Genomic DNA, 17,840 nt, shown 5'->3' with positions numbered 1-17,840 from the left:
CCCTAACAAAAGCCCCAAGCCCAACCTTAGTGTCCCTTACCAGAGAAACTTCCCCTTGATCTGGCCATCCTAATTGGATGGCACACATTTCTCCTCATCTCTTATCTTCAAAAGTAACCCAAACAAGCAGCTTGAAGAGAACAGCATAACAGAGAAAAAAATCTGAACCAGGGCATTACACTTTGATAATCTGCCTCACTGAACACTATATCCCCAATCCTTCAAAGACTCATGGAGATCCAAAGATTCAAAGTACATTTATTATCGAAGTATGTAACCAGTACACAACCACAGACATCCCCAAAACAAAGAAAACCATGGTAACCTTACAAAGAAAAACATCAAATCCCCAAAGTGCAAAAAAAAATTTGCGCATATCGCAAAAAAAAAGAGCGAAACACACAGGACATGAAACATCAACCTACAAGGTAATCAAGAGTCCCGGCATGTTCAGTTTAGCTCAGTTCAGTTTGATCTAGTGCTGTGTTCATTAACTTCAGGCTGCAGAGTCAGTCTGCTCCGATCAAAACTGCACAAAATAGCAACAAAAAAATGGAGCAACCACGACCAGAGAAAAAACATCATTACGTGAACTGCAGAATCCTGGCGTCATCTGCAAAGTTGCTGATCTCAATAGATCAGTCCTGTCATTTGGACTCTATTGGTCTCCATGCTATTACATCTTGACATTTTAAAATACCTTTAGTTTCATTGACTGAACTGCTACCTAACCTGATGTGTGCTTCAAACATTGTATTTTTTCACATTTTGAGTATTTCTGGTATTTTGTGTACCCTATTTTCAACATCCTTTTTACTTCCTATTTGTCTTTTCTCCAGCAAGTTACTGTTGTCAACTGTTTATCACCTCAAGGACTACCACATTATTCAGTTTCTAACTCTCCACATTACCATTACTTTGTCTATATGCTTCCTCCTTCTCTGCATCGTTTTCTCAGACCTGAAAAGTCATCAATACGAAAAGTTAATTCTGATCTGTTTCCTCATTTCTAGCACTTCTGTTTTTAACTCAGGTTTTCAACAAATGTAGAGATACACTAAAAGCTGGAGGAGCTGCCTGACGCTCTGAGTTCCTCTAGCATCTGCAGTCTCTTGTGTCTCCAATCTCTGCAGCCTGTTGCTTTTTGATGTAGTCATTTTGCAGTGATTTCCCCATGAAATGTACAAGAATATCCTCCACAAGATTATGAGATAGGTAGAGATAAACTCAGAATGAATATTTTGTATAGCAGGATCGAGGATATCACAAACTAACTAAAATTTCTGCAAAAGAGGGAATAAATCAAATTTGTTCTGTCAGAAAATTAGACCATCTCGAATAACAAACGAGTTCAGTTTTTAGGAGTGTTAATTAGTTGTAAAATACACAAAAATCGCTCAATATGGCAATGATGTATTCTAATGAAAGGTATCAAAGCACTTTGAGGGAAAAAAGAATTAATAGAAGTGGAGGCTAGGAGGAGCTAGTTCTACAAGTGTCTGAATACTTGTCAGACTTCTGAATTTAATAATGTTAAATTCAGTAAACGTGGATGAATCAGGAGGTATGTCATCTGCTGAAGGCTAGTTCTGTGGCATTCAAGTCCAGCAACCCACGCCTGTACCGGAAAACTAGGTATGATTTGCAGAGGGCTATTTCAAGGGCGAAGAGACAATTTCGAATGAGGTTGGAGGCAATGTCAGATGCATGGCAACTCTGGCAGGGTCTGCAAGACATTACTTCCTACAAAGCGAAACCCAGTAGTATGAATGGCAGCGATGCTTCACTACCAGATGAACTCAACGCCTTCTTTGTGCGCTTTGAAAGGGAGAACACAACTACAGCTGTGATGATCCCTGCTGCACCTGATAACCCTGTGATCTCTGTCACAGGGGTCAATGTTAGAATGTCTTTAAAGAGAGTGAACCCTCGCAAGGCAGAACATCCCGTTGGAGTACCTGGTAAGGCTCTGAAAACCTGTGCCAACCAACTAGTAGGAGTATTCAAGGACATTTTCATCCTCTCACTGCTATGGGCAGAAGTTCCCACTTGCTTCAAAAAGGCAACAATTACACCAGTGCCTAAGAAGAATAATTTGGGCTTCCTTAATGACTATTGCCTGGTAGCATTAACATTGACACTAATGAAATGCTTTAGAGGTTGGTTATGACTAGACTGAACTCCTGCCTCAGCAAGGACCTGGACCCATTGCAATTTGCCTATCACCGCAATAGGTCAACAGCAGACGCAATCTCAATGTCTCTCCGCACGACTTTAGACCACCTAGAGAAAACAAACACCTACGTCAGGATGCTGTTCATCGACTATAGCTCAGCATTTAATACCATCATTCCCACAATCCTGATTGAGAAGTTGCAGAACCTGGGCCTCTGTACTTCCCTCTAAAATTGGATCCTTGACTTCCTAACCGTAAGACCACAGTCTGTGCGGATTGGTGATAACATATCCTTCTCACTGACTATCAACACTGGTGCACCTCGGGTGTGTGCATAGCCTACTGCTCTACTTACTATATACACATAACTGTGTGACTAGGTATAGCTCAAATACCATCTATAAATTTGCTGACAGTACAACCAATGTTGGTAGTATTTCAGGTGGTGACGAGAGGGTGTGCAGGAGTGAGATACGCCAACTAGTGGAGTGGTGCCGCAGCAACAACTGGCAGTTAATGTCAGTAAGACAAAAGAGCTGATGTAGACTTCAGGAAGGGTAAGATGAAGGAGCACATAGCAGTCCTCAGGGATCAGAAGTGGAGAGAGTGAGCAACTTCCAAGTTCCTCGGTGTCAAGATCTCTGGTCCCAACATATCGATGTAGTCATAAAGACGGCAAGACAGCGGCTATACTTTATTAGAAGTTTGAAGGGATTTCATATGTCAACAAATACACTCAAGAACTTCTATAGTTGTACCGTGGAGAGCATTCTGACAGGCTGCATTACTGTCTGGTATGAAGGGGCTACTGCACAGGACTGAAAGAAGCTGCAGAAGGTTGTAAATCTAGTCAGCTCCATCTTGGACAGTAGCCTACAATGTACTCAGGACATCTTTAGAGAGCAGTGTCTCAGAAAGGTAGCGTCCATTATTAAGGACGTCCATCACCCAGGGCATGCCCTTTACTCACTGTTACCATCGGGTGGGAGATGCAGAAGCCTGAAGGTACACACTCAGTGATTCAGGAACAGCTTCTTCCCCTCTGCCATCTGATTCCTAAATGGACATTGAAGCTTTGGACACTACCTCACTTTTTTTTTTGAATATACAGTACAGTATTTCTGTTTTTGCACTTTTTTAAAAATCTGTTCAATATGTGTAATTGATTTACTTGTTTATTATTATGTTTTACTTTATTATTTTCTCTCTCTGCTAGATTATGCATTGCATTGAACTGCTGCTGCTAAGTTAACAAGTTTCATGTCACATGCTGGTGATAATAGGCCTGATTCTGATTCTGAAGTTGGTATTCATACATGTACATGGGTGTCCGTAGGTTATACCCAGTGGCAGCCTACATGTTGTGAAGTTGAACACCATACCACATGTTTTCACACTTGTTTATTTTACTTGCTAGAAATCACTAGTGAGATTGTAATACAAAAAAATTCTTTAATTTATGAATTATAACTAATTCTTGACTGTACAGAATTTGACTGCTTTCATAAAATTACCAGTCAGTAAGTTCCACAAACTGTTAGTTATGGTATATAGAGCTGTATGATTCAGATGAAGGCCACAGGAAGATGATTTGGGGCTTTCTTGTTACGGAAAGCTTATTTCCCATTACAGTATTTAGTTGATTTGATCAAACAAAGTCCAATGTGATTTCATCTCATTTGCAAGCCATCATGAACAAAGCTAAGCACTGCAAATTTTTTTCTTACTGATTGATGCATCCTGCCCCAACCATCACACTCTTCCCTTTTGATGAAAAGGTTGTTAATGATGAGCTTTTATGTGGTTTGCCAATGAATATTGCCTACTTCAGTGATATCTCATTTGTGCACATTAACTTGTATGTTACTGTTTTACACATTGTATAAGTTATTACTTAACATTTAGCAGTACAGCGTGGAGTAGGCCATTCTGTCCCTTCAGGCCATGCTAACTCAGAAACACACAACCCCCGATTAACTCTAACCTAAGTATGGAACAATTCACAATGATCAATTAACCTATCTGGTATGTGTTTGGAGTGTGGGAGGAAACCGGATGTTGTTTATTTAGATTTTCAGAAGGCCTTTGACAAGTTCAGCAGTCTCGCGTGCAGCACCAAGATAAGAGTCCATGGTATTACGGAAAAGATACTAGCATGAATAGAAGATTGGCTGACTGGCAGGAGGCAAAGAGTAGAAATAAGGGGGACCTTTTCTGGTTGGCTGCCCGTGACTAGTGGTGTTTTGCACGGGTTAGTGATGGGACCGCTACTTTTCACATTATGTGTCTATGATTTGGCTGACAGAATTAATGCCTTTGTGGCCAAGTTTGCAAATAATGTGAAGGTAGGTGGAGGAGCAGGTAGTGTTGAGGAAGCAGGAAGTCTGCAGAAGGATTTGTACAGATTGGGACAATGGGCAAAGAAGTGGCACATGGAATATAGTATAGGGAAATGTGTGACCTTGTGGCATAGGAGTAGAATTAGGCCATTCAGCCCATTGAGTCTGCTGCTCCGCCATTCCATCATGGCTGATCCCAGATGCCACACAACCCGATACACCTGCCTTCTCTGATCATACACTTCAGTGGAGGAATAAAGGTGTAGACCATTTTCTAAATTGGGAGAAAATTCAAAAATCAGAGGTGCAACGGTACTTGATATTCCTTGTACAGGATTTCCTAAAGGTTAATTTGCAGATAGATTTGGTGATAAGGAAGGCAAATGCCATGTTAGCATTCAATTGGAGAGGACTAGAATATGAGAGAGGATATAACGTTGAGACTTTATAAGGCATTGGTCAGACCACACCTGGAATATGTGAGCAGTTCTGAGTTCCTTGTCTATGAAAAGGTGTGCTGGTATTGGAGAGGGTGCAGAGGATGTTCATGGGGATGGTTCTGGGAAAGAAAGGGTTAACCTATGAGCATTTTATGGCCCTGGGCCTATGCCTGCTGGAGTTTAGAAGAGTAATAGGTACCTCATTGAAACCTATTGAACATTGAAAGACCTAGATAGAGCTAATGTGGGGAGGATGTTTCCTATAGTGTGTGAGTCTAGGATTATAGGGCACAACCTCAGATTAGGTAGATATCTATTTAGAACAGAGATGAGGAGGAATTTCTTCAACCAGAAGATGGCGAATCTATGGAACACATTGCCAGAGATGACTGTGAAGGCCAAGTCTTTGGGTATATTTAAAGCGAAGGTTGATGAGCTCTTGATTAGTCAGGGCGTCAAAGGTTATGGGAAGAAGGAAGGAAAATGGGGTTGAGAGAGGTAATAAATTAGCCATGATAGAATGGCAGGGCAGTCCAATGGGCCGAATAGCCTAATCCTGCGCCTATGTCTTATCACCTTCTCTGGCAAAAACCAGCATTTGCTAGTTCTATTAGTAAATACTGCTAGTTCTATCATGAAGTGAATAATTAATAAAGCATCGAGAACATTGGTTCCCAAAGGTGGGAGATGGGAGTTTGTAATGAGGCGATAAAGGTTAAGGGAGTCGCCTGAGGGATTATAGACATAATTTAAGAAATGAATTACTTTTAAGCATGTGATCCTCAGTGCCTCATAATTAATAACAATGATCATGTAATCAGCTCATCTCTTGCTGATCCACCATTGTTTTATACTTTGCTCAAACCGCATTAGAGTTGTTGAAAAGCAATGTGACACTTCTGTATTTAGCAGATGAGAAATTTGGATGAAGAGATTATTATTTCCAGGCCAGCCCACGCATTATTGTTGTTCACTACTGTAGTACAGTGTTAACGATTCTCATACTCTAATCATGCAGTGATACAATTCCTATGAATTAGGGTTTGCCCGTTCAATGGGATAAAGTTCAGAAACTGCCCTTCTGAATGGTCTTGACCACATTTGACCTCCTTGAACACTTGAAGAGAATACAGTCTGATAAAGCAAACAAGAACTTGGCCTATTTTGAGTCACCTCATGAAAGCTTTCAGAAATGTGAAGCATTTCAAAACATGTTTGCCAGCATTTCACAACAAAGCATTGATGGTTTGCTTGCTTCATACAGCATTTCATTTCTAATTGTTAAATCTGGAAAACCCCATACAATTGGAGAAGAACTAATTCTGCCAGCAGTAAGGGAGGTTCTGAATACAGTTTTGCACAAGTCACCAGACCAAATAATTGAAGCCATTCCACTGAACAACAGCTCTGTTCAAAGACGAAAACATATTATGCAATCTACTTTGCTCAACAGAGCAAACGTACTTTGGACAACAGAATGTGCTCTGCACTTGGATGGGTGAACTTTGCCAGACAACAAATCTTTGCTTCGTGGTTACGATTCCTTAATAAAATAAGAAAGCATAGTTGAAGAGTTGTTATTTGCAAGGGGACTAAAAACAGATATGAAGGTGGAGTCACTATTTCAGGTTGTTGAACAATTTTTCAGAGAAGGACACCCTGCTTGCCAGCATTCTTGCTTGTGCAATAGATGGGCACCATCAATGATAAGACGTCACTGTGGAATTGTTACTTTCTTGAAAAAAGCTGTAACTAACATGTTCATCATCCACTGTGTAACTTACAGACAGCATCTTGTCACAAAGAACCTAAGTGATCAACTGGACAAATCATTAAATACTGTTATCACAGTGGTAAATAAAATCAAGTCTTATGCTCTCAATTCTTGACTATTTCGAGAGCTTTGTATTGAGAGTGATGAACAGTTAGAGTGCTTGCTGTTGTTGCACAGAGTTCAAATAGCTCTCAAAGGAAGCTACCTGAGACGCCTTCATGCATTTTATGAAGCTGATGGAATTCTTTGAAGGATCAAATGCTTAATTCAGTAATCAACTCAAGAATATTAGGCATGACATTGCTTATTTGTCAGAATTATTTGCAAAGTTTAATTAAATCTTCAATTGCAAGGAAATAATGTAAATCGTATCAAAGTCAAATCAGTCAACTCAACATTTCTGTCCCAAGTTAACTGTACTTAAATGCAACATTCGCCATTATGACCTTTTCCATTTTCCATTGGAATAGGAAGGGAAAATACCAGATGATCTTCAAGTATACTGTGCCCACTTGGGTGAGCTGCAAAAAGAAAGACATGTCAGTGAGATTTCAGGATCTTCTCTTGATCCAAATTCCAGATTTGGTAAAACCCATTCCTGAACACGTGATGAGGAACTAACAGGAAGGATGGAAGAAGAACTGTTTTTGCTACAAAATTACTTTGAGCTGAAGCCAAAGTTCTAAGAATCATATCAAGACTTTTGGTTGCAGAAAGAAATCTCTGAATGCTATCCTGCACTGTGGGAAAAGGTCAAGATTTTCTTTATTGCCTTTCCAACTTCATATTTAGTGGAGCTTGGTTTCAGTGTGGTCACCCAACTTCTTTCAACATAATGAAACAGACAGCAAACTACTGAACGTGGGGATCTGAGCCCCCTTCTGAGTGACAGTCAGCCTGATGTTGAGAAGCTGATATCACTGCACCAAGCACATCCATCTCTCTAAAAGGTGAAAAAGCAATGAAGTAGTGAACCGTTGTAAGGTTGGCTCTAAACTTGTTAATTTACGCTCTAAAATTAATGAAAATTGTTTTTAATTAAATAAAATTATCTATAATTAAATAAAGAAATGATCCTATTTGTAGCTTTAAATAAAGTAGATTTGAATATTTTTTGCAATTATTTTTCACGGCTCTGTATTTGCAGTTCCTGTTTTCTTTCACCCTGCATCGTGTATCAAAATTTGTTGTAGGTTTTATGTAACAGCTGGAAAGGGAGAGGGAATGCTGGGATGTGGTCTTGGAGCCCAAGGGTGGTAAGCCGAGAAAAGATTGGGAACCACTGATCTCGAGTATTGGAAAGTAACTATAATATTAGCTTGCTATTGAACAGGTATCCCAACTTGGGCACCACTCCATAGGTATTGGTTCCTCAATTTGAGCAACCTCAAATAGACACCCTTCTAAACTTGTAGAAATAGAAATCAAATTTCATCTGACTCATTTTGAACACCCTGGGATAAAAAAGCAAATGGAACTCTGACAGTTGAATGTTTTTTGACTCTGTATAGAGACACCTATGTAGTGTTCTTCCATAGTTGTTATAACCTCTTCCTGTTTACAAGACTTGCTGTTCTTCCATATTTGATACCATCTGCACGTTTCTAATTCTATTCCTCCTTCAGAGTTATTAATATGCATGGTGAGAAATTTATGCCAAATGTGATGATGAGAGTTCATAAGTGCAGCAAGTCAACCGTATATAGTCTTGAAAATTAACCTCAGTGGTGCAAAAATGCACTCTGCCTCCAATTCTGCAGCTCTTCATTACCTTAAGTGATTGTCCAATCAAACCCAATTAATACAACATTTGAGAGCCATTTTTTTATAAGTATCTAAGCAGAGTTGCTTCAGTTCTTTGATTCAGCCATTGAAAAATGAAAATATTCATGTTAGTGATTTCTTTGTCTCCTCCACGATCTCCATCATCACAGGTGCACACAGGGCTGTGAGTTTAGCCCTCCGCTCGACTAGCTTTATACCTATGATTATGTGGCTATGTACAGCTCCAATGCCATACTCAAGTTTGCTGATGACACCACTGTCATAGGCCAAATCAGTAACTTAGTCCTCTAGTTTTGTTTGGTGAACATACAATTATTAATTTTGTATTAATTACTTGTATTAATTTTGAGACAGAGGATCAGTTTATTAATACATAATTATTTAAAAATAATTGCACCATGTCTAAAAACTTGAGATTAAGGTCTAATGTGACCTTTATATATTATTCAGACCATATTGTTTTGTGTCTTTTAGGAACATCTAACTGAAATGTTCAATTGTGTAGTGAGAAATGTAGTTGCACAACAGGGAAGGAAGTGCTGATGTTTTAAATTTGGTTGAAATAGGGATAATGGCGTATCCCCAGGAATGATGCTCTGTCTTCACTATTTCCAGTGTTTGTTTTTGGTCATGGGATGATATTGCACAGTGAACTTGAAGAATGGCAGAGCAAACAGGGATTAGGTGAAGCAATATAAGAGTAAAAGGTAGTCTCTCAGTTTGGTTAATAAAATGCCTGGTTCCCTGCCAAATATATCAGTGTGGATAATTGTGAAGAAGGTACTCAAAGAATGTAAAGCTTGTGGACTCAGTTGATGAGAAGTGGGTGATAAATGTCATTTAGTGGTTCTTTTATATAAGAATATGAAAGTACACTTGTTCCATGTTAGAGAAGCAGATGAACCTTGTATACATATATTTTTTTTAAAAAAAGCAAGTGAGGGGAAAAAGCTGATGGTCCAAGTAAACCAAATGGCAAACAGGAAGTCAGAGGATGATTGGAAAATTTTCAAGATTTTGAGTGCACAGGATTTAATTGATTTGTTAGCCTTTTGTTGTAACAAAAATTATTTTAAAATTTGTTATGTGTTCTTTCCGATTCACCTCAGAGTATTCACATGTGTATTTGCAAACAAAGAGAAGCACTGCACAATAAACACTAAGGTCACAATGAATACTTTTTTAAGAACTAGCACAAATGCAATGCAGAAAGAAAAACTAATGACAACAAATGAGTAAAGCAGAAAAGAAAATATTTATCATTCACACTTAATAAGCTCATCTCTACAATGTCTACAGATCCGACAACCTGTCACACAGCCTTTTCTCTCTGCAACTATTTTTCACTGTCTCCAACTCATAGCACTAGCACCAGTCATAACCAAGCCTAAGATGAGCCTCTCCTTCCGCCCCTAAGATTCCTTCAAACATAATTATCACTGTTCAAATCCCTTGGTGGTATCTCCTTATCTCTTACAAACTTCAGTCCAGACACCTAATACAGGGAAACAGAGACAACAGGTCTGTAAGGAGGAAAACGGTCTTCATTATCTCATCTTGGTGATGTGCACTCGTCCTCATCTCCAGACTATCACCACATTCCAAGCTGACACCATCTTGTCTTTCAGCTTGCATCTTTCTTTGGCATATACCAATGAGGAATCACAATTAACTCTTTCCTTGCAGCTTTGCCTGACAATTTTCATTTGATTAATTTTGGAATCATCAAAATATTTTTAATTAGAATTCATTGAAAAACTCTTAAACCAAGAACTTTTGAAAGAACCATTTCTCTTTGCAGAGTTGTTCATCTGCTAAGTTGTATTCATGAAATTGCTAAAGTTGTAAAAAAAAAAGTTGTAAAAGTTGTTCTTAAGAATTGTTGCTAATATGATCTTTATAGACATTTTTGAACTTGGTTTCAGTTCTCTTGTTCTTTGGTGCCTATGAATAGAATTACTTTGAGCAGGTTGGAGTTGCTGTGCATCCTTTCAACTCCCGTGGCATGTGTGTGGGGAGTTGGAGGTGTGGAGAGCAGGAAATAATGAGCAAAAATCAGCTAATGCTCTGTTTTGTACAATGTCAAGTAACTCTGCCAGTTATGTGCAAGAGTTAACTGCAAACTGAGGTGTTTTGTGACCATCGCTATAAAGTCAGCAAACTATGGTTATTGTGAATGTCTGTTTGACAGACGTCAAAGAGTTTACAAGTGCTTGTATAGTTGAAACTAAACAGGTGCAAGGAAAAGTGCCTAATGATACATTGACTTGATTGATCTTTTCTGAGGATTTCTTGTGCACAAATTTTGAACATGTCTTTTTTAAAAACATATTTGTTTCAATTATTCCATTTACTTCTGATTACAGGTTATGCATTCACTGAAGATGGTGAATACTTTGCATATGGACTAAGTACAAGTGGATCAGATTGGGTAATGATTAAATTCTTAAAAGTTGATGGTGCTACAGAACTTTCAGATACTTTGGAGCGAGTGAAATTCAGCTGCATGGCCTGGACCCATGATGCGAAGGGAATATTTTATAATTGTTACTTGAAGCAAGATGGAAAAAGTGATGGTAAGGCGACTTCTTTTGAAACCAATATTGAAAACTAGAAACACACACAAGATGCTGGAGGAACTCAGCAGGCCAGGCAGCATCTATGAGGGGAAAAAGTAGAGTCAGCATTTCAAAGGTCTCAGCCCGAAACATTGACTACTTTTTTCCACAGGTGCTGCCTGGCCAGCTTAGTTCCTCCAGCATTTTATATAGATATAGCACATTACAGGCTCTTCGGCCCACAATGTTGTGCCGACCATGTAGCCTATTCTAGAAACTGCCTAGAATTTCCCTACCACATAGCCTTCTATTTTTCTAAGCTCTATGTACCTATCTAAGAGTCTCTTAAAAGACCCTGTTGTATCCACCTCTGCCACCATTGCTGGCAGTGCATTCCAGGCACTCTGTGGAGAAAAATGTACTTCTGACATCCCCCTTGTACCTTCTTCCAAGCACCTTAAAGCTGTGCCCGCTCATGTTAGCCAATTCAGCCTAGGAAAAAGCCTCCGGCTATCCACAAGATTAATGCCTCTCATCATCTTGTACGCCTCTCATCATCTTGTACACCTCTCATCCTCCGTCGCTCCAAGGAGAAAAGGTCAAGTTCACTCAACCTATTCTCATAAGGCATGCTCTCCAATCCAGGCAGCACCCTTGGAAATCTCCTCTGCACTCTCTATAGTGTCCACATCCTTCCTGTAGTGAGGTGACCACAAATGAACACAGTACTCCAAGTGAGGTCTAACTCAGGCCTTGTATAGCTTTAACATTACCTTACAGCTCTTGAACTCAATCCCACGGTTGACGAAGGCCAACACGCCACACACCTTCTTAACAACACTGTCAACCTGCGGGGTTTTCCTTAATTCTGCTTGTCATGGCCTTCTCATGGCCCCTTCCAGATCTCCTAATTTCATTCTTGAGCTCCTTCCTGGCACCCTTGTGATTTTCTGGAGCTCCAACAGTAGCTAGTTTCTTGAACCTTTTGTGAGTTTTTCTTTTAGATTTTCTCCATCCTTTGTAAACTATGGTTCTTTTACTCTACCATTCTTTCTGTGCCTCAATGGAACATGCCTATGCAGAACACCCTTCAAATTTTCCCTGAATGTTTGCTGCATTTCTGCCGTGCATTTCCCTGAGAACATCTGCTCCCAAGTTCTTGCCTAATAGCATCGTATTTCCTCCTACCCCAATTAAATGTTTTCCCAAATTGTCTGCTCCTATCCCTCTCCAGCCCTATGGTGAAAGAGATAGAGTTATGATCGGTACCTCCAAAATGCTCTCCCACTGAGAGGTCTGACACCTGACCAAGTTCATTTCCCAATATCAGAACAAGTGTAGCCTCTCCAGTAGTTGGCATATCTATATATTGTGTTGGGAAACCTTCCTGAACACACCTAATAAACTCCACCCCATCTAAACCCCTTGCTCTAAGGAGATGCCAGTCAATATTAGGGAAGTTAAAATCTCCCATCACAACAGCCCTATTATTATTGCACCGTTCCAAACTCTGCCTCCCTATCTGCTCCTCAGTGTCTCTGTTACTATTGGGGGTGGGTGGGTCTATAAAAATTTCGAGTAAAGTTATTGATCCCTCCCTGTTTCTGACTTTTATTGACCCCTCCCTGTTTGTGTGCATTTCTTGGATTTCTGGTATCTGCAGATTTTCTCTTAATGTTTTGTAGTCGAGTATAGAGCATACAGTCAGTGGCCACTGCATTAGGTATACCTTGGAACCCAGTGTGGTCTTCTGCTGTAGCCCATCCACTTCAAGGTTCAATGTGTTGTGCAACTTGAGAAGCTGTTCTGCAAACCAGTTTTTTAATGTCAGTATTACTGTCAGCTTGAACCAGTCTGGCCATTCTTCTCTGACCTTTCATTAACAAGACGTTTTCACCCACAGAACTGCTGCTCCCTGGATATTTTATATTTCTCACACGATTGTCTGGAAACTCTGGAGGCTGTTGTGTGTGAAAGTACCAGTTTCTGAGATAGTCCAACCACCCCATCTGGCACCAACAATCATTCCACTGTCAGAGTTAATTAAATCAGTTGTCTGAACAAGAACTGAACCTCTTGACCATATCTACATGCTTTTATTCATTGAGTTGCCACCATGTGATAGTTACACTGGCAAACAGCTGTACACGTGTACCTAATAAAGTGGCCAAAGAGTTTAAATTCTATACTTGTCTACATTGTTATACAATAGACTGTACTTTCTATGGTATCAGCTGAATAGAAATAGTGGCAATGTAGTGAAATCTGTTAAGATACAATGAACAGTCACTCCCATTCCAACTGATCTCATTGTTGGAGAATACAAATCTACCTAATAAGTATAAAGCCTATATTTTAAAGTTGCAATGATGAAGTACCTGTGCAATTTTCTTTGGAAATTATAAGATGGTGAAAACCAATTTTTTTTCCCGCAGTGGGTCTTTTTTTTTATTTTGAGGTCCTTTTCAAGAAAGCTTTTTTATAAGTGTGAATAAAACCCACAGGAATGGGTACATTTCTTGTGTTTTTTTTTAATGTATAGTGCCTGTTTTATAAATAGATGCAATCTTAGATGGAAGATATTAACTGTTATTTTGAAAAGAGAGTCACAGAGTATTAGAAAAGTACAGGACAGAAACAGACCCTTCAGCCCACTTATTCCATGCTGAACCATTTTAACTGCCTTCTCCCATCGACCAACAGCAGAACTGTAGCCCTCCATACCCCTATCTTCTATGTACCTACCCAAATTTCACAGAAGTGTTGAAATTGAGCTCACATGCACCACTTGCACTGGCAGCTCATTCCACATTTAAACCCCCCTCTGAGTGAAGAAGATCCCCCTCATGTTCCCCTTAAGTTTTTCACCACTCCACCTTTAACCCATCACCTTTAGATGAAGTCTCACCCAACCTCAGTAGAAAATGCCTGCTTGCACTTACTCTGTCTGTATCCCTCATAATTTTGTATACTTCTCTCCAATCTTCCCTCAAATTTCTACATTCCAAGAATAAAGTCCTAACCTATTCAATTTTTCCATGCAACTCTGGTCCTCCAGACCCTGCAACATGCTTGCAATTTTTTTTCTGTGCTCTTTCAACCTTACATCTTTCCTGTAGATAAGAGACCAAAACTACACACAACACTCCAAATTGGGGCGTCACAGTAGTGTAGTGGTTAGCACAATGCTTTACTGTACAGGTGACCCGGGTTCAGTTCTCACTGCTGTCTGTAAGGAGTTTGTACATTCTTCCCGTGGTCGCCTGGATTTCCTCTGGTTTCCTCCCACGGTCCAAAGATGTACATGTTGGTAGGTTAATTGGTCAATGTAAATTGCCTGTGATTAGGCTCGTATTAAATTGGGGGTTTGCTGGGCATTGTTTAGGAAGTGTCTCAAATGAATAAATCAGGCCTCACCAAAAGTCTTACTCAACTTCAACATAACATCCCATCTCCTGAACTCAGTACTTTGATTTATGAAGGCCAATGTGCCGAAAGCTTTCTTTACAGCCCCATCAATGTGTCACCACTTTAAATGATTTATAGACCTGTATTCCCAGATCCCTTTGTTCTAGCCCACACCTCAGTGCCCTACCATTTTCTGTAAGACCTACCCTGGTTGGTCCTACCAAATGCTGACATTGGTAGAAATCTGAGATTGGGAGACCTTTGGAAAGCACAGTTAATGAGCAAGTGTGCATATATATGTATGTCTTCTACAGGTACACCCAAAGGAGAGAACAGAAGAGATTCTGCAGATGCTGAAAAGGCTTGAGCAACACACATAAGATTTCTCCAGTATTTTGATTGCATTACGAATTGTTTTCTTAGCAGAATCACTGTATTGTCAGTATATGAAGCATACCAGAATAGATTATGGTTCGGTGCCAAACACTCAACCATGCCATAACAGACAACACAAAAACAACCAACAATTTATAAGATAATAGTGCAAACAGCCATGAGCAGTCCACAATCAGAACAGTCACATGCACAAATATCAATAATCAAACTTCAATAAATGTGAACATATAAACAATTAAATAATTATCAACAGAACAAGGAGAGCAGATAGACTATTTAATGGATGTTGTGAAGGGGTAGTTAGGGATTACACCTGAGTGAGTTTTGTTGAGAAGCTGGATAGCTACAGGAAAGAAGCTTCGTAGATGACGTGTAATCCTGGTGGTGATGGACTTGTAGCAATTGATGGCAATTTGGTGAATAAATGACTGCTAGGGTGGGTTGAGTTGGCAGTAATATATTTTTTTAGCTCTTTACTTCCTTCTGGCCACGAACAGGTTTTCTAATGTTGGTACCTGAAATCCAACGATCTCCAGTGAGCGAACTACTCACTGCAACCTGGACTTGGAGAGGGAGGAGGTGGTGAGGAGCCAAACGGTGATAGAGGTGGTCACAACATGCTTAATGATTTCTGAGTAAAAGTTTATCAGGATGCGCTCTTGAGATGTTAAATTTCCTATGCTGTCGTAGAAAATATAATCTCTGCTGGGTTTTCCCAGTGATGAACGTAATGTGCTTGTCCCACTTCAATGTATTGCTACTGGTTGTCCCCTGGAATTCGAATGGCTCAACCGCAAACACTGCCTCACCATTCATTTCAGGGGTAAGGTGGAGAGGTGTCAGCAGAATCAATCCTCATTTCCGCTGTATTGACAGCATTAAGTTCCAAGTTGTTATGAGCACACTATGCTGTTCTTTGGTAGCAGGTCACATCATTATTAAAAATGAGACCAACTGCAGTTGTGCCATCTGCGAACTTTCGGATTTAATGAATTTGTGGAGGTACAGTTATTTTTATAAAGTGAGAACAGGAAAGGGTGAAAGAACACAGCCCTGGGGAGAGCCTGTGCTTATACACATTGGATTGACAAGTAGGAGCCCAGCCTGACACACTGCTTCCTTCCTGTCAGGAAGTTTGTAATCCACTGGCAGACACTGTAGGGTACAAGTAGCTGGTTAGCTTCCTGTGGAGTAACTCCAGAAAAATAGTGTTGAGGGTGGAGCTAAAATCCACAAAACAGATCCTCACATAGGTGTTGGGCGAAGTCCAAATGTTGAAGAATGTAAAGAAGACACAAGTTAACTCCATCCTCAACCAAGCGCTTTGCTCTAAAAGCAAACTAGCAGGTTATGAAGAGGATCAGTAATGGACTTAAGGTAGACCAATATCAGACATTCAAAGGTTTTCATAACTACTGAAGTCAGAGCGATTGGCTTATAATCAAGTCCTGTGATCTTGTCTTTCTCGAGAACTGGAATGATTGTAGGAACCTTAAAGCAGTCCAGAATCCTGCATAATTGCAAGGAGGTGTGAAATATCTCAGTAATGGCAAGTGCTAGCTGATCCACACAGTGCCTTAGAGTACCAGGTGAGACACCATCACAGACTGCAGCTTTCCTAATGTTCTCTTTTCCAAATAGTTTGTGAAAGTCGTCTTGCCTCACAGAAAATATAGGGTGGGATGGAGGGAGGGGGAAGAGAGGGAAGCTGAAGGAAGTGAATGGGGGATGGTGACATTGGAGTGGTTGTGAAAGGGAGGGGTGAGGTAGGGGCTCAGCACATTAGGATCAAGGGAAATGAGAACAGCTAGATGGTGATAGTCTTTTTCAACACAACAATAAAACTGATTGATCTGATTGGCCAAGGTAGGGGAGGGAGAGACTTGGGAGCACTTCTGTTTGAAGTTGGTAAGACTTTTGCAGGGAACTCCAGAATGCCTGGGTATCATTGTTGAAGTGTCTCTCCAGCCGATCCTTTTAAGTGACTTTTGCCACTTTCAGGGCTTTATTGAACTGCTATTTCCAGACCTGCAGGCATGATCCCTTGCAGATTCGAGAGTCATCAACTCCTTGGTGAACCACTTGCACTTTGTGCAAAGAATCAAAATTGTGAGAAAGGAAATTGTTAATATTTGCTCATTTTTACCTCAAAACGGCGCCATTTGGCCCATTGTTTGACCCAATTTCTCTTATCTGATTCTCCTGCCATCTGCCTAAGGCAGTCACAGAGAAAACCTGCAGAGACTAGAGGTCAGCATTGAATGTAGGTTGCATGTGTTTTGATCATATCTTAATTTCCTAAATCAGTGGAAATAATTTCTATATTTCCTCATGATCCTTTTAACAATTCAAAACTGATCAAATCCCCCACTCCAATATCCTACACCTTAGTAGACCAACCTGAAACTAGTTTTCATAATCTAGTACCGACACAACACAGTAAAGGACCACTTCAGCACAATACATCCATACCTCTTATCAAGCACCCATTTACATTAATCCTACTTTATTCTCCCATATTTTCAGCAACGTATTCCCCACTCCCTGGATTCACCACTCGCATGCATTCTAGGGTCAATTTACTGTGGCCATTTAACCTAACAATCGTAATGGTTTGGGGGTTTGCAAAGAAATGAGACCACCTACAGGAAACCCATGTAATTTTAAGATGAGGGCCATTTAGTTAAACTGTGGAAACAGGGTTATTAACTCTCAGTAAGGAAAACTGATTTTCATCATTGTTTTCTTGTCCCTTTTGGAAATGCAAGTCTGTCATTTCAATTTTTTGATGGTCAATTGGTAGACATGCCTCATCTTGTAACATGGCAGAAGTTGATCAACGTTGTCATTGGTACATCCAACTCAAGCATATTCTGGGTATGGACAATTCAGCTATTAAACTAACTCCATCCAACATACAAATCTACAAGCTATCTCTAAGTGTTGAACAAATCCTTCCCCTGC

General features: G+C 40.0%; 1 protein-coding gene across 1 annotated transcript in view; it reads left to right on the top strand.

The window, feature by feature from the left end:
• LOC140733044 (prolyl endopeptidase-like) overlaps nt 1-17,840 on the top strand; it is a 169,499-nt gene that overhangs the window by 32,459 nt on the left and 119,200 nt on the right. The window contains exon 5 of the mRNA XM_073055836.1: nt 10,881-11,090. Coding sequence (XP_072911937.1) covers nt 10,881-11,090 — 210 coding nt within the window. The remainder of the gene's footprint in view (nt 1-10,880; nt 11,091-17,840) is intronic.

The sequence above is a fragment of the Hemitrygon akajei genome, chromosome 9 (assembly GCF_048418815.1).
Source record: "Hemitrygon akajei chromosome 9, sHemAka1.3, whole genome shotgun sequence".
NCBI lineage: Eukaryota > Metazoa > Chordata > Chondrichthyes > Myliobatiformes > Dasyatidae > Hemitrygon > Hemitrygon akajei.
Note: the sequence above shows the minus strand (reverse complement) of the source record. Positions and strands in the feature narration are given on the sequence as shown.